Genomic DNA, 20424 nt, shown 5'->3' with positions numbered 1-20424 from the left:
AAAAAACCGTAGGTTTTTATATAAATCTATAACCGCACCAATAATTAGGGTAGGTTTTTTATCTTATAAAAATAAACCGAACCGTACCGAATAAATTTTACATGTGAAAAATATATTTATCTAGTAAGTTTAAAAATAATAATGCATTAAATTTTTCTGTGGGCCTTGGAATTATGAAAACAATTACAAGCCAACAAGAAATTAAACTCAAAATACTAATTCCTAAAACCTATTATGCTACTTCTACTTAAACTAAGTTATTTCAAGTATCTTTATTAGCAAGACACAAAGTATTATAGAGATTACGAGTAGTAAACTACAATGTATTGAATATGTTTCATTTCATATAATTTTGATATATCTTTTTGAAAATTTAATCTTCTATAGACTTTATTCTAGAGTTCTAGCTTGATTAATATCTTTCTACTTGCGTGATTTATATTTTCTTTGTCGTTGCTTAGTTTCTTTTACGTTGTTGTAGAATATTTGATGGATCTATACTCTAGTCATCTTTTATTTTTTAATTCATCACCCTTTAAATAGTAAAAATATCTAAAAAGTTATGCTAAGTCCTATAAAAGATACCAAAAATTAACCGAACCGTACCGATACCAAAGAGAAACCGATATGATTGGTACGGTTTCGAAAAGTCTAATTTTGGTTATACATAAGAGAATAACCGAAAAATTGGTATGGTACAAATTTTATAATATTACCGGCCAAACCGAACCATTGACACCCCTAGTTGTCCAGACACCTGGTTGTGTGTCACGATCCGGAGTTCCCATCATTGGAATCGTGATGACGCCTAATATTTCACTTGATAGGCAAGCCAACGTTAGAACAATATAATTCTTTTAACAACTTAAGTGATAACAAAAGGCAACTAGAATAACTAAAATAACGATGCGGAAGATAAAACTGCCAAACGTCTATAACAACTCTGTATCTGGTGTCACAAGTACACAAGCTACTAGAATACTACATACAAAAGTCTGAAATACCATAAAGTTGTTCGAAAAGAAGATACGCATCTAAGTATGAACAAGAAGGGGACTTCAGGAGCTACGAACACTGAGCAGCTGTACCTCACGTCTCCGTAAGTTGCGTGTAAAATATTACTTGGTAATAAAATTGTTTAGTTACCAAAAAAAAGTGAATAAAACTGAACGAAATATGGTGAATAAAAGCATTTCAACATTTGAGGGACAAAAGCAAAGATTATGTGTTCTTTAATGACTTGTATTGATCATGTATCCGAAAACAAATAGGCAACAGTTATTAAAACAAATAAAAACAATGCATTTGTCAATGATGCAACCAAGGTTATGCAGAATGTCACTCATTAACAGCGGAAATCCTGAAATTCTCGCCACAATAAAAGAAGAAGCAAGAGAATGGAAACATAAATAAAGAACAGTTAATGGGCTAAATAAACTTTATACTTGAACATTAGAAATTTCCTATAATTAGAAGATCGAAAAGCAGAAGGAAATCTGGTGGATAAAAACATTTCAACATCTCGGGGAGAAAAACAAAGTAGAAAGCTCATGTCTTGTAATATCTCAATATAATTTGTTTCACAGAGATAGGTACTCTCTCCATTCAGCTCATTATTCAAAATTGCTACAGCTCATTACAACAATAACCCAGTATAATTCCACTTAGTGGGGTCTGGGAAGGATAGTGTGTACGCAGACCTTACTCCGAGCCTAGGGTAGAGAGACTGTTTCCAAATAGACACCCGGCATCCTTCCCTCCAAGGACTTCCCATCTTGCTCTTGGAGAGACTCGAACTCACAACCTCTTGGTTGGAAGTGGGGGTTGCTTACCATCAAAGCAACCCCTCTTGTCTCAATGAATGAACGGAACATGTGATATATAAATTGCTCGAATTTCTCACTCCAAAGTTTCTGCAGGCTGAATTCCAAAATCTTTAGGAACCAAATATTTCAGTATATCTTGTAACATTTCTCGCTAAAGTGATACAGTAGCAGATCTGACTAAGAAATCACAGGCGTGTATCGCTGTAATTTCTTCATAACTGTATTAAAAAGGTAAGAGTCGGGAATTCACACAATCAATTCATTCATCTCGTAAACCTACTCTATATCAATTCGCTGAAACACTCTAATAACTATAGGATTCTGTGTTTGTCGCTCCCCCTCTATGTTCTCCACACTTGAGTTTGTTGCATACTCTTGTTTAAAGCTCAAACGAGGCATCAGGAAAGTTGCGATGGTCCAGCTGCTCTCCATTCTCTCGTTTCAATGTCACTAAGCTTTCCTTATAAACATAAAACCCACAGCAGCGTCGCAGGACTGGGTGACAAAATCCAAGACGTCTTGTCTTCTTAGTCCTAACATTATATGAGACTAGCCGAGAACGTTTAGTTGCCAAAATGAGACAGCTGGAATACCAAGTCTTAATACATGTAAAGTTTTGAAAAGTAAAAAGTTTGTTCCAAACCCCTGGTTGGATCATTACCCATATATCATGAACAGAATTTCCATAAAAGGTCAAGAGGGCAACCGAGTCGTCAAGCAATATCAGAGAACTAAAAGAGATAACATCTGGCCCTTCAATCTCTTCAAACACCTCATTGCTAAAGTCAAACGAAAGAATGCTGGGCTTACGCCCCTCCCTTATCAGCCAATAATAAGCCCCATTCAGATAAGCAATACCACAGGCTTCATGTAAAGATCGTCCGTAAGAATAGAATTTAATTTTAGGTGTAATGTTTCTACATGAGTCGGTAGAACAAGAGTAGACAGCTGCATATTCATATTCACCAAAGTGGAAATTATAGCAAACCACCTTATAGTCATTAGTCAAGGGATCTAATCCGAACCCAAAGTGAGTGTACTGGATTTTGTGTGGAGGGAGGTGCCTCACCTCTCTGGTCGAAGGATTCCACATCGCCATTGCAAAGATATGCATGTATCTGTTTTCGGGATCAATTTCTCTCCGCAACAAAAACAATCCATCCACAGAGCCTATAACATTCGTCATATCTTTAAATCTATGGATATAATCAGGAGCTTCACCGTCTCCATGATTCTCTGAAATCAAAGTAATGGGAGGGGAATCATCACGCGCATTATAATCATAAATCATGAATTGGGAAGGCTTATTCTTGCTACAATTCAAGTGTTTTCTAATAAAAGCGGGGCTCTTGATAAGAACATACCAGTTCTTGCACACGCATTTGAATCTCAACAACGACATCACGGGCAGCCTGAGTAGAATTTCTCCGTCTAAATCTTCAGGGAAAGGCCTGCGGCCAATTTTGCTGCTGCCCATATATAGTAAATGGAGACGCAACAAATTGAAATAGAAGAAATAAGGGTCAAGTGTTCCGAAATTAGTACAAGCGAAAAGAACACATAAATTGATTGGGAAAAATCTAGATTGGTAGGACTGAGGAAGATGAAGAAAATGGTAGTGCCATTGATGAATGAATTACTGCACATTTCCCTCTCTAAATAGAAGAAATTATTGTTGTAATACATTCCCCATTTTTAGGCGTTGATTAATTCTCTTTTATTTAATTGCCACAATAATGGGTATACTATATTAATCAATCTGACTAAATTCTATTTCTACCTTTATTATCGGATTGTCCATTGCCAAGTCAATAATATTTTGGTTTGATATTGAATTTTAAAAATTGATTAAACTAAGTTTGATTTCGGTTTTAACTAAAAAATAATTCGAAAAATTCGAACCAAACCAACTTTAGAAATACTTATTTAAAATTTTATTATTACGTATTTATATGTGTATGTTTATATAAAAAAACTTATGATAGATAATACTCTTAGTTGGTAGTCTAGTTCTTTGTCGTGATAATAATTAAGTTATTTGCTTTTATATTCTAGTTTGATGGTAGTTTTATTTCGCTAAGTCTAAAAATCTATTTCATATTAAAAATAACTTGTCTTTAATTGAGTCCCTAAATTACTCATCACTATTTAATTTAATTATATATACTATCAATATATCTTAATAAATTGCAAATTTGTTTAATGTGGTGCTTTTTTCTTTAGCTTTTAATAATATATAGATATAGTAGATTTGTATACTTATAGAACTCTAAAAGCTAGCTTCACTCTTGTATTAATGGTTATGCTTAATTTGCATGTACAGTAGGAAAACAATCAAAACTTAGCGACACATATTGCTTAATTAGTTTTATCTCCAGTTGTCCACAGGGGTGTCAATGTATATTCGAAAACCGACTAAATCGATCGAACCGTACTGTATCGAACCGAATTTTAGGTTTTTTTTTAAAAAACCGTAGATTTTTATATAAATCTATAACTGCACCGATAATTAGGGTAGGTTTTTTTATTTTATAAAAATAAACCGAAAAATACTGAACCGTACCGAATAAATTTTACATGTGAAAAATATATTTATCTAGTAAGTTTAAAAATAATAATGCATTAAATTTTTCTTTGGGTCTTGGAATTATGAAAACTATTACAAGCCAACAAGAAATTAAACTCAAAATACTAATTCCTAAAACCTATTATGCTACTTCTACTTAAACTAAGTTATTTCAAGTATCTTTATTAGCAAGACACAAAGTATTATAGAGATTACGAGTAGTAAACTACAATGTATTGAATATGTTTCCTTTCATATAATTTTGATATATCTTTTTGAAAATTTAATCTTCTATAGACTTTATTCTAGAGTTCTAGCTTGGTTAATATCTTTCTACTTGTGTGATTTATATTTTCTTTGTCGTTGCTTAGTTTCTTTTACGTTGTTATAGAATATTTGATGGATCTATACTCTAGTCATCTTTTATTTTTTAATTCATCACCCTTTAAATAGTAAAAATATCTGAAACGTTGTGCTGAGTCCTATAAAAGAACATATGTTATGACATTCTACTTCTATTGGTGAATTTTGCATGATATTTAGAAAAATACCAAAAATTAACCGAACCGTACCGATACTGAAGAGAAACTGATATGATTGGTACGGTTTCTAAAAGTCTAATTTTGGTTATACATAAGAGAATAACCGAAAAATTGGTATGGTACAAATTTTATAATATAACCGGCCGAACCGAACCATTGACACCCCTAATTGTCCAGACACCTGGTTGTGTGTCACGATCTGGAGTTCCCACCATTGGAATCGTGATGACGCCAATTATTTCACTTGATAGGCAAGCCAACGTTAGAACAATATAGTTCTTTTAACAACTTAAGTGATAACAAAAGGCAATTAGAATAACTAAAATAACGATGCGGAAGATAAATCTGCCAAACGTCTATAACAATCCCTGAATCTGGTGTCACAAGTGCAAAATCTACTAGAATACTACATACAAAAGTCTGAAATACCATAAAGTTGTTTGAAAAGAAGATACACAACTAAGTATCAACAAGAAGGGGACTTCAGGAGCTACGAACACTGAGCAGCTGTACCTCACGTCTCCATAAGCTGTCTGATCCGAGCTTTCTAATATCCGCCGCTGGGACCGTCCCCAAAATCTGCAAAGTGTGTAGAATGCAGCACCAGTACAACCGACCCCATGTACTGGTAAGTGTTGAGCCTAACCTTGACGAAGTGGTGACGAGGCTAAGGCGGGTCACCTACACTAAAACCTGTACGCATTATATAATAATGGAAGAATAATTGAAATAAAGTACTGGAATTAACAGCCAACAGGAAATGATAACCACGACATCGAAATAAACCGGTATTGTCCAGATTTACCAACCTTTTCCAGCTCAAATAGAAATACCGGAAAAATAAAGAAACAATGCAGCTCAAGAAATGTAAATATATAAGTTGTTGCGTCATGCAACCCGATCTCACCAGAAAACACATAATCCTTCTTTATTCCTCCGTAACAATATCAATAATATATAATAAATGTCAACAGTCAATTCACCAATCGAAATCACAATGCATTTACAATAAATAAATACCAAACTGAACCAAGAAAAGAAACCTCGTTCAACATAGAGTCTACACGAAAATAACACTACACAGCCAAACCAAACCAACAATTTACAATTAGAATGTGCAAACAAGTCAAATTAAATAAATAGCAGGGATTAAGGAAAACTATGAAAGGAGCTAGCATGGTTAACAGAAGAAGATATTGATTAGCATGTAGCAGATGAGCATGGACAACATTTAGAGCATGTAACAAATAAAACATGGAAAGAAATAGTTAAAGTAAAGCAGAAAATCAGGGAAAACAGATAATTTGGGGCGCATAAGCACTCGTCACCTTGCATATACGCCGCTCACATGGAATTCACATCATACATAGCCCGAGGGTTCCTAATTCCCTCAAGTCAAGGTTAGACACAATACTTACCTCGCTCCAAAAGCTACTCAAATCTCAATCACGGCTTTGCCTTTCAAACACGCCTCCGAACGAACAATATCTAGCAAATTATCAACCAAGCGTTTCAAAAAAAAACCTTAGAAATCACCCATGATCAATAAGAATTCAATTTAGGTCATTTTTGAAAAAGTCAACACCCGGGCTCGTTTGGTCCAAACCTAAAATTTGGACCCAAATCCGTTTACCCATTCACCTCCGAGACCGGATATACAATTGATTTTGGAATCCAACCTCAATTTGAGGTCTAAATCCCCAAATTTCGAAATCCCTAGCTTCTACCCAAAAATTTCCAATTCTACCATGAAAACCTTCGATTCTAGATTGAAATCTTGTAACGAATTGAAAGATTGAAAGAAACTAGTTAAGAATCACTTACTTATGATTTGGGGAAGAAAAAGTCTTTGGAAAATTGCCTCTTATGTTTTAGGTTTTGAAAAATTGGAGAATGAATGAAAAATTCCGTCTAAGTCCATTTTTACACAGTTGCAGATGTCGCATTTGCGACGTGAGCTTCGCAATTTCAAAGCTCGCAAATGCGAACTCCCCGTATTTATGCTGCCTTTGAAATTGATATCCAGTCTTTGCAATTGCGAAGTCTGTCTTCCCTCTGTACCCATCACAAATGCGAAGTATTGTTCGCATTTGCAAACATATGTTGGCCCAGCTTCTCTTTGCATTTGCGATGAGAAGCTCACAAATGCGACCTCAACAGTAGTCGCAAATGCGAAGCTTCTGAGGCCTGCAACACAGTTGAAGAACACCCGGAATCTTTCTAAGGTTCAAATCACTCTGTAGCCCATCTGAAACTTACCCGAGGCCGCGGGGCTCCAAACCGAACATACACATAAGTCTTAAAATATCATATGAACTTACTCGCGCGATCATATCACCAAAAATAACATCTAGAACTACGAATTTAGCACCAAATCAAATAAAAAATTTTAATAAAACTTTAAAACTTCTAACTTCACAACCGGACGTCCGAATCACGTCAAACCAACTCCATTTCTCACCAAATTTCACAAACGAGTCTTAAATATCATAATGAACCTGTACCGGGTGTAAGCACGTAATTTTTGCCCTATATGAGAATTACTTCCAACAAATTCAAAATAAAATGATTTTCCTTGGTGTGCAATTTTGAGAATTTTTGTGACATTTTTGGATAATTATTTGTATTTGTCTGTGCATGTTTATTTGTTAAATTAATAAAAATACAAAAATATGTCGCATTTTGCATGTAGCATTTAATTCTACAATTGTTAGTAATTAAGTTTGTTTTACAAAAATTAAAAATTACAAAAATAGGCATCTTTTGCATTTTTAGAATTTAATGTCCAAATATACAATTTTATGCTTAATTATTACTTAATTGTGCGTTAATTGTTATTGGGAGTTAATTTGCGGTTTTATAACTTAATGTAGTTCTTAATAATAATTTAAGTATTTTATAATTTAGTTTTAGAAAAATAAAAGAAGAAAAGAGAGCGAAAATATAAAGAAAATCGGAATTGGGCCTCTTCTTCAATTTCAAACCACAGGCCCAAAAAATTGCCCAACCTTCCCCATGACCCGGTCCATTTCAAACAGGGTCGACCCGGTCCATAACCCCAAAGACCCAACACCCCTTATCTTGCATTTCAAAAAAAAAAAAAAAAAACAAAACAAAACCCTAAAAAAAACACTACCTACCCCCCCCTCTCTATCTTCTTCTCCAAAAAGCTCCAAACAAACCCATCAATGGCTGCACTTCCCCCGCCTCTTCTCCTTCACATACACACACACACACACACAACCACGGCAACGCAACACACACACACACCCGCTGCCCGTGTTTCTTCTTCTTTTTCAAGATCGCGAGGGTTTCTTCTTCTTCAAGTTCACGTTGATCGTTGCTTCTTCTTCTTTCTCACTTCATGCTGCTGCGTTTCCAGTGACCCCTTCGCTGCCACTGCTGCGGCTTCGTCTTCAAACGACCAGCCATGGACGAGCTTCATCGAGCTCGAACTCAAGCTCACATGGCTGCCGCTGCTGCTTCAGCTGTGCTACTGTGCATCGTTTGCTTCTTCTGCTCCTTCAAGGACGTCCATGGCTTACCCTACTGTACGTCGTCGAGCAGCTGAGTTTAAAAAAAACCTCCACTACTGCGTCGTCTGCTTTATCTTCTTCGTTTCGCCTGAGCTCAAGTTGAGTGGTCGAGTTCCCGAGCTCCAGCCATGGACGTGGGGCTTTGCTTTCATCTTCTCTATCCAAGCAACCAAACGACCTGCTGCGTCATCCATGGCTGACCCTAGTGTTTCTGCTTCGCTACGTCCAAATAGACCCCATACAGAAATGGGTTTGTCGCTTCAGTCCGGTCCGAAAACGAGACTCAAACCATCTCGTTTGTTCAAGCTTTGGTTGGGGTCGTCAAAACAGTCCATACGAGTTCATCGTTGGTCAGTCATTGATTCGTCGTTTCGATCCGGTTAGTGGGTTTTGAGTTTTATTATGTCCGTATTTCGTTTTGATATTCTCGAATCTAAAATCGGTAAATGTTTGATTTTTGTTTTGTTTCGTGTTCATTGTTTTGTTAATTTTTCAAGTTTGTTTCATGTTTGTTTTATTGTTCTTATTTATTGTTTAGGTAGAAATTGTTAGTTTAATGTTTGTTAGATTCAAATTGAAATTTAAGTAATTATTTCTGCAATTTGTTTCATGTGTTTTATGTATTTTTTCAGAAATTGTTAACGTTGTTTAAATCATTTGAATCCGTCATGTTTTGTTGTTTAAAATAGATTTAATTCATGTTCATCTTTGTTTGAAGTTCATTTATAATCCAGTGATTTAATGTGAATTTATGTTTTGGTTTTTGATTTGTTGATTTAGTTTGAATCATGTATTGTGTTGTTAATATTGTTGTTTCCTTGCTCATCAATTTTTGGTCTAAGTTAACCAGGATTGGTTCCCAATATGGTTAATTTATGCACATTAATTTGATGTTGTTCAATTTGTGTTCATGTGATTTGTTGTTGAATTGGTTCAGAAATCGTGTTCATGTGATTTATTGTTCGAATTTGTTTAGAAATTGGTCATATTGGCTATATTTTGGTTGAGATTGATTATGTGATTGGTTATAGCTGATGGGGTAGTTTGGTAAATTGCATTACATTCAGGGGTAAAATGGTAATTGCAATAAGGTCGGAGGGGTAGTTTTGTAATTGAACATTTTGAATAATTCTTTATGTTAAGCATGGGGGACAAAATGTAATGGGGTGGGGTTGGTAATAATTATTTAATATAATGTGGGACAAGACATAATGTAGTGGGGAGGAATATTGTAATTGTTTATGTTAGGTATGTGGGACAAAATATAATGTGGTGTGGGTGATACAATTATTTGATATAATGGGGTATTTGTTTATTAAAAGGGGGATGAGTGGAAGATAGTGGGTTTTAATTTTTTTTTTAATGCTGAAAGATGTTAATAAAAGGAAGGACTTGATCAGATTTTGAAAAAAAAAAGAGCAGATAGAGAGAGAGAGAGAAAAAAAAAGAGCTGAATATTTAAGAGAGAAAGAAAAATTCCGAAAAATATTAAAACTTTCAAGAAAAAAAAGAAAAGAAAAGAAATACAAATAAAAAAGGAGATGGAAATTAGAAGAGAGAGTAGTACACATCTGATAAATATTCTGATTTACGGGTTTAGAAAAGAAGGGTTAAAGATTAATTAGCCTTTCAAATCTGAAAATTCCCTTGGTTTCTGGACGTTGTTTGTTGTTGGTGTTTCTGGATTTTATTTTGATTTTCAAATCTGTCACTGGAATTTCTGTTGACTGGATTGCTGGTTATTATTGTTGTTGATGTGTTACGTACTACGTGGCTGACTTTCTTCTTCTTATATTGACAATACCAGGTACACAACTGTAATTTTGGCCTTTTGTTAGCTGAAATGAAGAATTGAAGTTTAATTTTTTTATTTAGTTTTTTTTATTAATTGCATTTAGGTTATTTCATGTATTATTATTCTGTAAATCGCCATTGTTTTGCATAATTAGGCATATTGTAGCGATGTATTAAATAATGCTTTGCTTTAACCTGATTATTAGGTAGTATATATTTAAACATGTTCATTACTGATTAAACTGTCAAATAATTAAAATAGAAGAAAATAACGTAAAAATGGCTTTATTAAATCAGTTTGGCAAAATTGATTAAGTTCCTTATTCATAAGGGTTTTAGTATCGCCAACGTTAAGTTAATCGGAATCATGTAGCTAAATTCAGTTAAAACATGAATTAATTTTGCGAATCAAATATTAGGACAGGATTTGAATTAAAACAAGGTTAGTTAAGGTTAAATTATTTAATTTTTAGAAATACGGTTTAGTAATCAAAATTATTTCTAATTTTCAGTATTTGTAAATAATTAATTTCAATAGCTCAAGTCATCTAACAATATGATTTTTAATCCGACTATGGGATAATTAGTTTTTTTTATTTGACAATTCCATGTTGTATTTATAATTATAATTTTAGTAATATTACTTTCCGTTAATATTTGTTTTAAACTAGTATTTAATATGTTATTTTTAAGTATGTAGAGATTGATTTTATATTTATAGACAAACTTAGTAATAATAAAAATGTAGTCATTAAAAGGTATTCAAAAAATAAGGGAGGATTTCGCTAAAAATAAATAAATATAAACAATACAAAAATTTGCAGAGTCCTCCAATCTTATTTATTTTTCTTTTAAAAAAAAATAATAAAATACTTAGGTTCCGGGATGGGCGATTTTGTAAATTTCACAGTCCTACCTAATAGTATAATAACGCATAGTATTTTGACGCATATTTAATAAGGTTATTTTCTTAAATACGGGTGTGCATTTATGTAATCCAAATCCCGATCTTGACGAAGTCAAAATGCGTCAACAAATCACGTGTACATTGGTTGTGATATGGTTCGAGATGCGTTTTCACGGCGTTGCAATTTTGTATAAAATAAGAAGAAGAATAATGATAAAAGCGGTTTTAAAAGCTAAATTTGCATATAAGTTCTTAATTGTTTAAAAAATCAGATAAATGAGCCAAATATGACAGTTGAGCGACCGTGCTAAAACCACGGAACTCGGGAATGCCTAATACTTTCTCCTGGGTTAACAGAATTCCTTATCCGGATTTCTGATTCGCAGGCTGTAATAAAGAGTCATTCTTTTCCTCGATTCGGGATTAAAATTGGTGACTTGGGACACCCTAAATCTCCCAAGTGGCGACTCTGAAATAAATAAATAAATCCCGTTTCGATTGTCCTTTAATTGGAAAAAACTCCTACTCCCCTCGCGGGACGGAAAGAGAAGGTGTGACAGCTCTGGCGACTCTGTTGGGGACAAGTGACCCAGAACCACTGGTTCAGGGTTCAAAATTCGAGCTTGGAATAATTGTTGTATTTGGCTTCGTTTGATTTTGTTACATGATCTGTGCTTAATGTGCTAATTAACTGCTTTTACCGCTTTGATCTTATGTGAACTGTATATAAGCTGTGCCGAAACCCATCTCCTCTCTGAGTCTTCTAAATCATGAAGAAGGGTGCACTTCGTGTGACTTCTTTTCTGTATAGTGTCTAAATTCCCAATTTAGAACGAGGTTGGATAAGTTGCAAAGCCGGTGAAACTTCTGTATTCCCGGTACGCTGCCTCCCCCTCGGCTCGAGCTGTCCGCTCGGGTAAGCCAGGTCTAGAACAAACACCCAAGTTCTGAACCTAGAATAACTCAGCTTCATGCCGGATCCCTAATAGGAACGCTTATTTGCATCATGTGCATTTTGACTTAGGGGACTCAACACAGGGGTTGGGTCCGTCTAGGGCTAGCAACCTGAAATAAAGACCATCCTGATGCATCTTATTTGTTTTATGTGCATTTATTTGCTCGGTCTTGCATGTTGACCGGCTTCTGAATCTCGGGAATGTAAAAAAAATTAAAATAAAAAATAAAATAAAAAATAGCAAGTGGAGAGTTAGATGATTAATTTAGAAAAAATCAGTGTCCAAGTACTGTCGGAACGCTGCCGAAATTTTGAAAATATATATATATATATTTACTTTTAGAATTGTTTGTTTGCCTAAAAAGCAGAAAGTGTGTAGGAATGAGTCTTTTATTTTAATTTGCTTTATTTTCAAAAAAATGAAAAAGAAAAATAGTTTTTTTTTGCTATAAAAGAAAAAGGAAAAAATTTGTTTGTTTTCAAAAATTAGTTAGTTTATAGCCCGAACTACGCGGGTCTGATTCTCACCGGATGTGAGATACGTAGGCAAACCTCTTTGGTTTCGGCCCACCGTATTCAAAAAAAATCCAAAAATATTTAACATTACTCGCTTCTTTAGAAAGTCTTTCTTTTAGACCTCAATTTATTTTAAAAAAATAATAATAATATTTCCTTTTAATCTCAAATCCAAATTATTTGTTTAAAAATATTCAAAAGAAAATTCAAAAATATTTTTTTTGTAGTATTTCTTTCATAAATTCAGAATAATAGTTCAAAAATATTTCCTTTCTCTTTAAAAGTTTTTCAAAATTTCAAAAAAAAAAAAAAAGTTAAAATCCAAAAATATTTCTTTAGAATATAGATAGTTTTTAAGTCAAATAAAAGTTTTTCCTTCTTTAATCACTATAATAAATGTGCAGGATGAGCACAAGTCAAAATGAACCGTTCTTAGTCTGTAGAGAGGTCCCTTTGCAACTCCACATGTGGTGGAATGATATGGAAAATGATAGTAAAAAGATAGTGGAAAGAGTTTTGGGAGTTTTGTCGATCTGTTGAATATCAAGCCAATGACAGATATCATCGAGGCTCTAATACCGTTCTGGGACCCAACCCGCAACGTATTCCGTTTTGTTGACTTTGAACTTTCACCTACACTAGAGGAAGTCGCCGGATATGCGGGGTTGAATGGGAAACTAAGAGGGCAGTATTTACTTTCACCAAGACCAGTATCTCCGCACGCGTTCTTGGATTTGCTAAGCATTAGTCGGAAGGTGCAGAATGATGATTTGTCGAAGGGATGTTGTACTCTCCAATTCTTGTATCAACGGTACGGAATTCCTCAGGGTTTGGAAGAACCAAACCTCGGATTAATTCACACTGGGAACAGAATCAAGTGGGAAGCAAGACGTACTTTGGCATTTATCACAGCATTTCTGGGAGTTGTGGTCTGTCCCCGCAAAGATAAAAAAATAGAGATAGGCCTTGTAGGGATGGCCGATGTTGCAATCAAAAGAACCGACAGTACTGTGGTTCCTTTGATTTTGTCCGAAATCTACCGAGCTTTAACTATATGCCGAGAAGGAGGCAAGTTCTTTCAGGGATGCAATCTGTTACTCCAGCTGTGGATGCAAGAACACCTCCATCACCGAGTGGGATACATGAACCACGGGTTGACTGAGAGAAACTGCATTAGCGGCTTTGAGAAACGAATGACAGGCGTCATATTTCCCGAAGGCGTCGAAGCATGGCTTGCACAATTGAGGTCAACAACAGCCGACCAAGTTGAATGGGCATTTGGGTGGTTGAATGATACTGAGGTAATATACATGGCGGCCGAGGAATGTCATGTTCTTTTGATGGGACTTCGTAGCATCCAACCATATGCTCCTCATCGGGTACTGCGCCAACTAGGAAGATTTCAGGTAATTCCCACTGATGAGGATCTAAGCAAGCACGCCATTGAGTTGAGTCCAGGAGTCGTGTTCCCCGAAGGAAAAATTAGAAAGCTGTGGCACGAATGTAGATTCCTTGAACCCAAGACTATGGTTCGAGAGCTGGCTAAGGGTGAGGTAGACCCAAAATACGATGTTTGGTTCGGGAAAAGGTTCCAGATTCGTCAGAGGCCTGCCAAAAGAGCTCACGTCCAACAATTTACGGATGATTCGCAGGAACAGTGGGGCTGGTTAGTGAGAGAGGAAGGCTACCGGGTTGAAATCGGGAAGCTGAAGCGACAAATTGAAAGGCTTATGTTTGAAAACAACGTTCAAGTAGCCTCAGAGCAGGGTGAGAAGAACAAATTAGCCAAAGAAAACCAGGCACTGAAAGCCCGAATTCGCCAAGTCAGTAAGAGTGATAGCGACCGACAGAAACGTCGCTCTGATGAAAGGTTGATAGCGGAATTGAGAAATCAAGTCAGCCAAAGCCGAGAAGACTTGGAGAGATCCCAGGCTTGTATAACAAGAATGCGGGTCAGGTGGGCTACAGTTACAACATCACGGAGAGAGCACCTATGGCAAGTAAAAAGGGACTACGAAATGAGTGTTGCGACATTGAGAGAGATAAACTCCATTCTCAATAATCGGGTCCTCAAACAAGCCCAGGATGCTAGAACAGATAGAGAACGCTGCTATGAGTCGATAGCCCGGATGGAAGAACAAATGGAGAGGTTCCAAGAGCAGCTCATTGACAATACTCGAATATTGGGACTAAAGAATCAACGGATAGAACAGCTGTGTATAGAAAGGGATAGAATCAGGGGTAGGATTGTAAGCACGTGATTTTTGCCCAATATGAGAATTACTCCCAAAAAATTCAAAAATAAAATAATTTTCTTTGGTGTGCAATTTTGTGATATTTTGTGATATTTTTTGAATAATTATTTGTATTTGTCTGCGCATGTTTATTTGTTAAATTAATAAAAATACAAACAAATGTCACATTTTGCATGTAGGATTTAATCCTACAATTGTTAGTAATTAAGTTTGTTTTACAAAAAAATAAAAATTACAAAAATAGGCATTGTTTGCATTTTTAGCATTTAATGTCCAAATATACAATTTTATGCTTAATTATTATTTAATTGTGTGTTAATTGTTATTGGGAGTTAATTTGCGCTTTTATTACTTAATTTAGTTCTTAATAATAATTTAAGTATTTTTATAATTTAGATTTAGAAAAATAAAAGAAGAAAAGAGAGCAAAAATACAAAAAATCGGAATTGGGCCTTTTCTTCAAATTCAAGTACAAGCCCAAAATACCCAATCTTCCCAAACGACCCAGTCCATTTCGAACTGGGTCGACCTAGTCCATAATCCAACACCCTTATTATCTTGCATTTCAAAAATAAAACAAAAACAAAAAAGAAAAACAAAATCAAAAAACCCTAACCTAAACACTAAACTACCCGCCCCCCTATCTTTCTTCTTCTTCTTTTCTTCATCTTCCCAAAAAGCTCCAAGATCCATCAATGGCTTCCTTCCTTCCCCTCACGCCACACACACTCACTCACGACACACACACACACTCACGGCATACACACACACCGTTGCGTCGTCTTCCTCCTTCAACCAAACGACCTTCGCGCTGCCGCTCCATTATTTTTCCATAGCTGTTGCATCGTTGCTCCAGCTTTCTTCATCGCCATCTTCCTCCTCAATGACCATAGCTGCTGAACGCAGCAACAGTCGACGACCATAGCTTCTTCAGCTCCTTCATCATTGCTTCTACTGCCTCGTCCGTTGCTGCCCATCCGAAGCCACCATCGCCGCTGCTTCATCGTCTTTCTCCTGCTGCCGCGATGCTGCTCATTCTCCTCCTTCCAGTCACGTCGAGATCGAGCTGTTGCTGTTTTGAGCCGACATCTGCTGCTTCACTTCATCGTTCCAACTGCTGCTACTGTTTCGACGTTACTTCTTAAAGTCGAGTTCAAGCTTTTGTTCGAGCTTTGGTCGATATTTGTCAAAACAATCCATACATGGTTCAAGTTCGTCGTTGTTCATCTCCGGTTAGTTGTTCTAAGTTTTATTTTTGTCCATATTTTTGTTTGATATTTTCCGGATCCAAAATCGTTAAATAATTCAATTCTTGTTTTGTTTGTTCATCGTTGAAATACTTTTTTAGTTTGTTCATGTGATTTGTTGTTGAAATGTTGAAGAAACCATGTTCATGAGATTTGTTGTTTGAATTTATGTAGAAATTGGTCATATTGACTATATTTTGGTTGAGTTTGATTAATTGATTTGTTATAGCTGATGGGGTAATTTGGTAAATCGCAGTACGTTTGGGGGTAAAATAGTAATTGCAATAAGGTCGGAGGGGTAGTTTAGGAATTGTACATTTTGTAATTTTTTATATGAAGCATGGGGGACAAAATGTAATAGGGTGGGTTGTGATATAGTTGTTTAATATAAAGGGGGGACAAGACAAAATTTAGTGGGGAGGAATCTTGTATTTGTTTAGTGAAGCATGGGGGACAAAATATAATGGGGTGGTGATGATATATTTCTTTAATGTAATGGGGATGAGTGGGAAGATAATGGGTTTGGTAGGGAAAATGGATTGATTTTAATTGATTAAAGGGTTGGGATTATATATAGGAAGTCTTGAACACAAAAAAAAGGACACACAGATAAGAAGAACGAATCTGAAGTAAGAAAAAAAACGGACAGAGAAAAAGGGCTGAATATTTAAGAGAGAAAGAAAAATTCCGAAAAATATTTAGTATTAATATCTTCTGCTTTCTTTCTTTGTTTGAAATTAGTATTAATGGTTGTTGTTTCATTTAAAGCTTAAAGCTTTTGTTTTTGGGATTACTACTCCACCGGTCTGTTACTGGGTTGTTACTGTTGCTGGGCAGTTGTTGCTATTGTACTGTTATTATTGCTGCTGATTCTCATCATCATTTTCTTTTGCTTCCAATATCAGGTACATATCTGTAAATTCATGTCATGAAAAGCTTCAACATGGCAAGTAAATGAAGTTTGGAATTATAAGGATGTCTTCTACTCATTTAAATTTTATTAGTTTAAGTTTCAGTTTTGTTTTAGTTGGTTAATATAGTATTATACTTGACATGATAAACTGTTAACTAATTAACCTTCTGGAGTAGTAAATTCCACGATAATCTTATATGTTTTGAGGACTAGTGATGACATTTACTGTTTGAATTGATAGGGAACATTGCAGAAAATTGGCCATTAATTAAATCTTGTGATATTGTTAGCTAAGTAAAGAATAGTACGGAAATACCCAGAAATTACATTACTAGCTTATTTTGTCAAATATCCAATTTTGTTTAAGGCTAGATGATGTCGTCTTATTAAATCAATTGGTAGATTAATTCTCTTTATTAATAACAAATAGCTGAAAGGTGAATTGATATAATCTGTTACGATTACAATGTTGGAATATTGCGAACAGCTTGTGATGTATGTTTGCGTTATATGTGATGTCGTCTTATTAAATCAATTAGTAGATTAGTTCTCTTTCTTAATAACAAATGGCCATAGTTATTTTGAGAGTGCGATCAACTCAATTCCTTAAAAAAAAGTATAAAAATAATGTCAATAATTTTTTACAAAATATAGAGTTGGTGTTTGCAAATATTCGCATAGGCCGAGAATAAGAATTGATTTGATTATATTTATCCTAAATTCAATCATCGTGAGCAAATTAACCAAATAATCATACATTTGGATTAAAAACAAGTGGTGTAGAAGAAGATTGGATTTATAAATTGCAACATTTTAAGAATGTATAAATAGCATTCGCTACAAATAGAATAATGCAAATTCTTCGAAAAAATATTAGTTTGTTTATCCGTTTAAATCTTTCCGAATTTTGCGTGTAATTCACTTTTTATACTAATACCATATTAACTAATAAAATGGTAAGTGTAGCCGCGCGTTATTTATTCTTTATCATTAATTTCTTAAATTTGAATAATCTTTGAGAGACATAACCCATACGTGTAAAATATAACTCGCGGTCAACGCCTAATAAATTTTGAATTCTTTTTCAAGAAATTTGGTGGCATCCCAATCGGTGATTCTCCATGACTCTCACATTTAAAAATAGATGGATGCAATAAACATTTGTAGAGAATTTATATTACCATCAAGAATATTTGCATAATTAGGGATGCGTTCGCGTGACTTGATTATACTTCTAAAGGCAATTCGGATTATGCGTTCGCGCAACTTCGAGCAAATTTTTAATAAAAGGGGTTCCTCGGAGGATGTTAAAATAATTTCATATAACCCGAGATGTGCAGTTCACTATTTAATAATACAAGGGTGATGATGTTCTTAATTTTATTTCGAACAAATTTTTTTTATAACAAAAATATAAAAATATTATCAATCTTATTGTGTACACGTATGCGTGACACGATTCTCTACGTTTATAAAAAATATATAATACGAATATACGTGCGCGTGATTCGTTTCAAAGAATGGTCTATAATTATAAACAATCTAAGGCGGTAACGAAATCAGGCAACAAGAAAAAATATATTTAGTAAATCAGATAATTAAGCCAAATATAACAGTTGAACGACCGTGCTAGAACCACGGAATTCGGGAATGCCTAACACCTTCTCCCGGGTTAACAGAATTCCTTATCCGGATTTCTGGTTCGCGGATTGTAATACAGAGTCATGTTTTTCCTCGATTTGGGATTAAAATTGGTGACTTGGGACACCCTAAATCTCCCAAGTGGCGACTCTGAAATAAATAAATAAATCCCGTTTCGATTGTCCTTTAATTGGAAAAAACTCCTTGCGCCCTCGCGGGGGCGGAAAAAGGAGGTGTGACAGCTCTGGCGACTCTGTTGGGGACTCTGAATTTGTAACCCAGAACCACTGGTTCAGGGTTTAAGAATTCAAGCTTAAAATAACTGTTATAGTTGGCTTTATTTATTATATGATTTTTACATGTTTATGCTTAATATGCTAAATGTTGCTTTTTACCACTTTAATATTATTTGAATTGTGAATATAAAACTGCTACGAAACCCGCCTTCTTTCTGAGTCTTCTAAATTTATGGTGCACACATGTGCGTGGCCCACCTTTCTGTTAAAGGTCATACCAAATAAGACGAAGTTGGGACAAGTAACTAGGCCGGGTAGACTTTCGTGCTCCCGGTACGTTGCCCCCACTTCGGCTCAAGCTGTCCACTTGGGTAAGCCAGGTTTAGAACAATATGCCTCAGGTTTTTCACTTAGAATAACTCAGCCTCGTACCGGATCCCTAGTAGGAACGTCTATTTGCATCATGTACATTTGACCTTGGAGACTCAACACAGGGGTTGGGTCTGTCTAGGACAGGTGAACCCGAAATGAAAAGACCATTCTGATGCATCCTACTTGCTACTTGTACATTCATTTGCCTCGGATTTGCTTGTTGACCAGCTTAATTGAAAAAAGATCATTGCGAGAGCCGAGAAATAAAAAGTTTTTTTTAAAAAAATATATATAGTTTTAAGTTTTGAAAAAATAAGAAGTGCTAAATAAATAGATAAAAAAATAAAAAAAAATTGATTTTTTTTAGTGTCTGTTTTCAAAATGTGTCTTGATTTTGTTAATATTAATTTCAGATACAAAATGAGCACCACACAAAATCCACCGTCCGCGAATGCAGACGAGTTTCTATTTCGGCTTCAGATGTGGTGGTATGAGTTAGGCGAAGATGGTCAAAAATGGGTCATTAAGCATTTGGGAAATCTCACAGATATTATGAAAGTTAAACCGTGTGATGATCTGATTGCGGCGTTAGTAACTTTTTGGGACCCTGTTCACAATGTCTTTCGTTTCTCTGATTTCGAGCTTACCCCTACATTAGAAGAGATAGCTGGATATGCTGGTTTTGACGGAGATCTAAGAAATCAAAATCTGATATTCACAAAGGCTTCCTCGGTGCATCGATTCTTCGGTCTTCTAAACATCAGTAATCAAATCAGAAAAAGCAATGTTGTCAACAGGTGTTGTTCTTTCAACTTCCTATATTCAAGATTCGGAAAGCCGGACGGGTTTGAAATTCATGAAAAGGGCCTTACTAACAAACAGAACAAAGACACCTGGCAAATTCACCGACGCTTCTCTTTCATAGTGGCTTTTCTGGGAATCATGGTTTTCCCAAACAAAGAACGAACAATTGATATTCGCACGGCGAAAGTCGTACAGGTCCTCACTACCAAAGAGAATCACACCCTTGCCCCGATCATTCTCTCAGACATTTATCGAGCATTGACTTTATGTAAATCAGGGGCAAAGGTCTTCGAAGGATGCAAAATTTTGTTGCA

At 35.3% G+C, this 20424-nt stretch overlaps 1 protein-coding gene across 1 annotated transcript; it reads right to left on the bottom strand.

The window, feature by feature from the left end:
• Nucleotides 1-1568: 1568 nt before the first annotated feature.
• On the bottom strand, nucleotides 1569-3519 carry LOC104224420 (F-box protein CPR1-like). Its single transcript, XM_009776069.2, has one exon. It carries the CDS (start codon nucleotides 3301-3303, stop codon nucleotides 2206-2208), a length of 1098 nt encoding a protein of 365 aa, XP_009774371.1. The 5' UTR covers nucleotides 3304-3519; the 3' UTR covers nucleotides 1569-2205.
• Nucleotides 3520-20424: the final 16905 nt, after the last annotated feature.

This window comes from Nicotiana sylvestris, chromosome 11, assembly GCF_000393655.2.
Source record: "Nicotiana sylvestris chromosome 11, ASM39365v2, whole genome shotgun sequence".
NCBI lineage: Eukaryota > Viridiplantae > Streptophyta > Magnoliopsida > Solanales > Solanaceae > Nicotiana > Nicotiana sylvestris.
This window is presented reverse-complemented; position numbering and strand designations above follow the sequence as displayed.

What these genes read in the sequence shown, in the direction of transcription:
- LOC104224420 (XM_009776069.2), bottom strand. Translation starts at nt 3,303, where the DNA reads ATGGGCAGCAGCAAAATTGGCCGCAGGCCTTTCCCTGAAGATTTAGAC.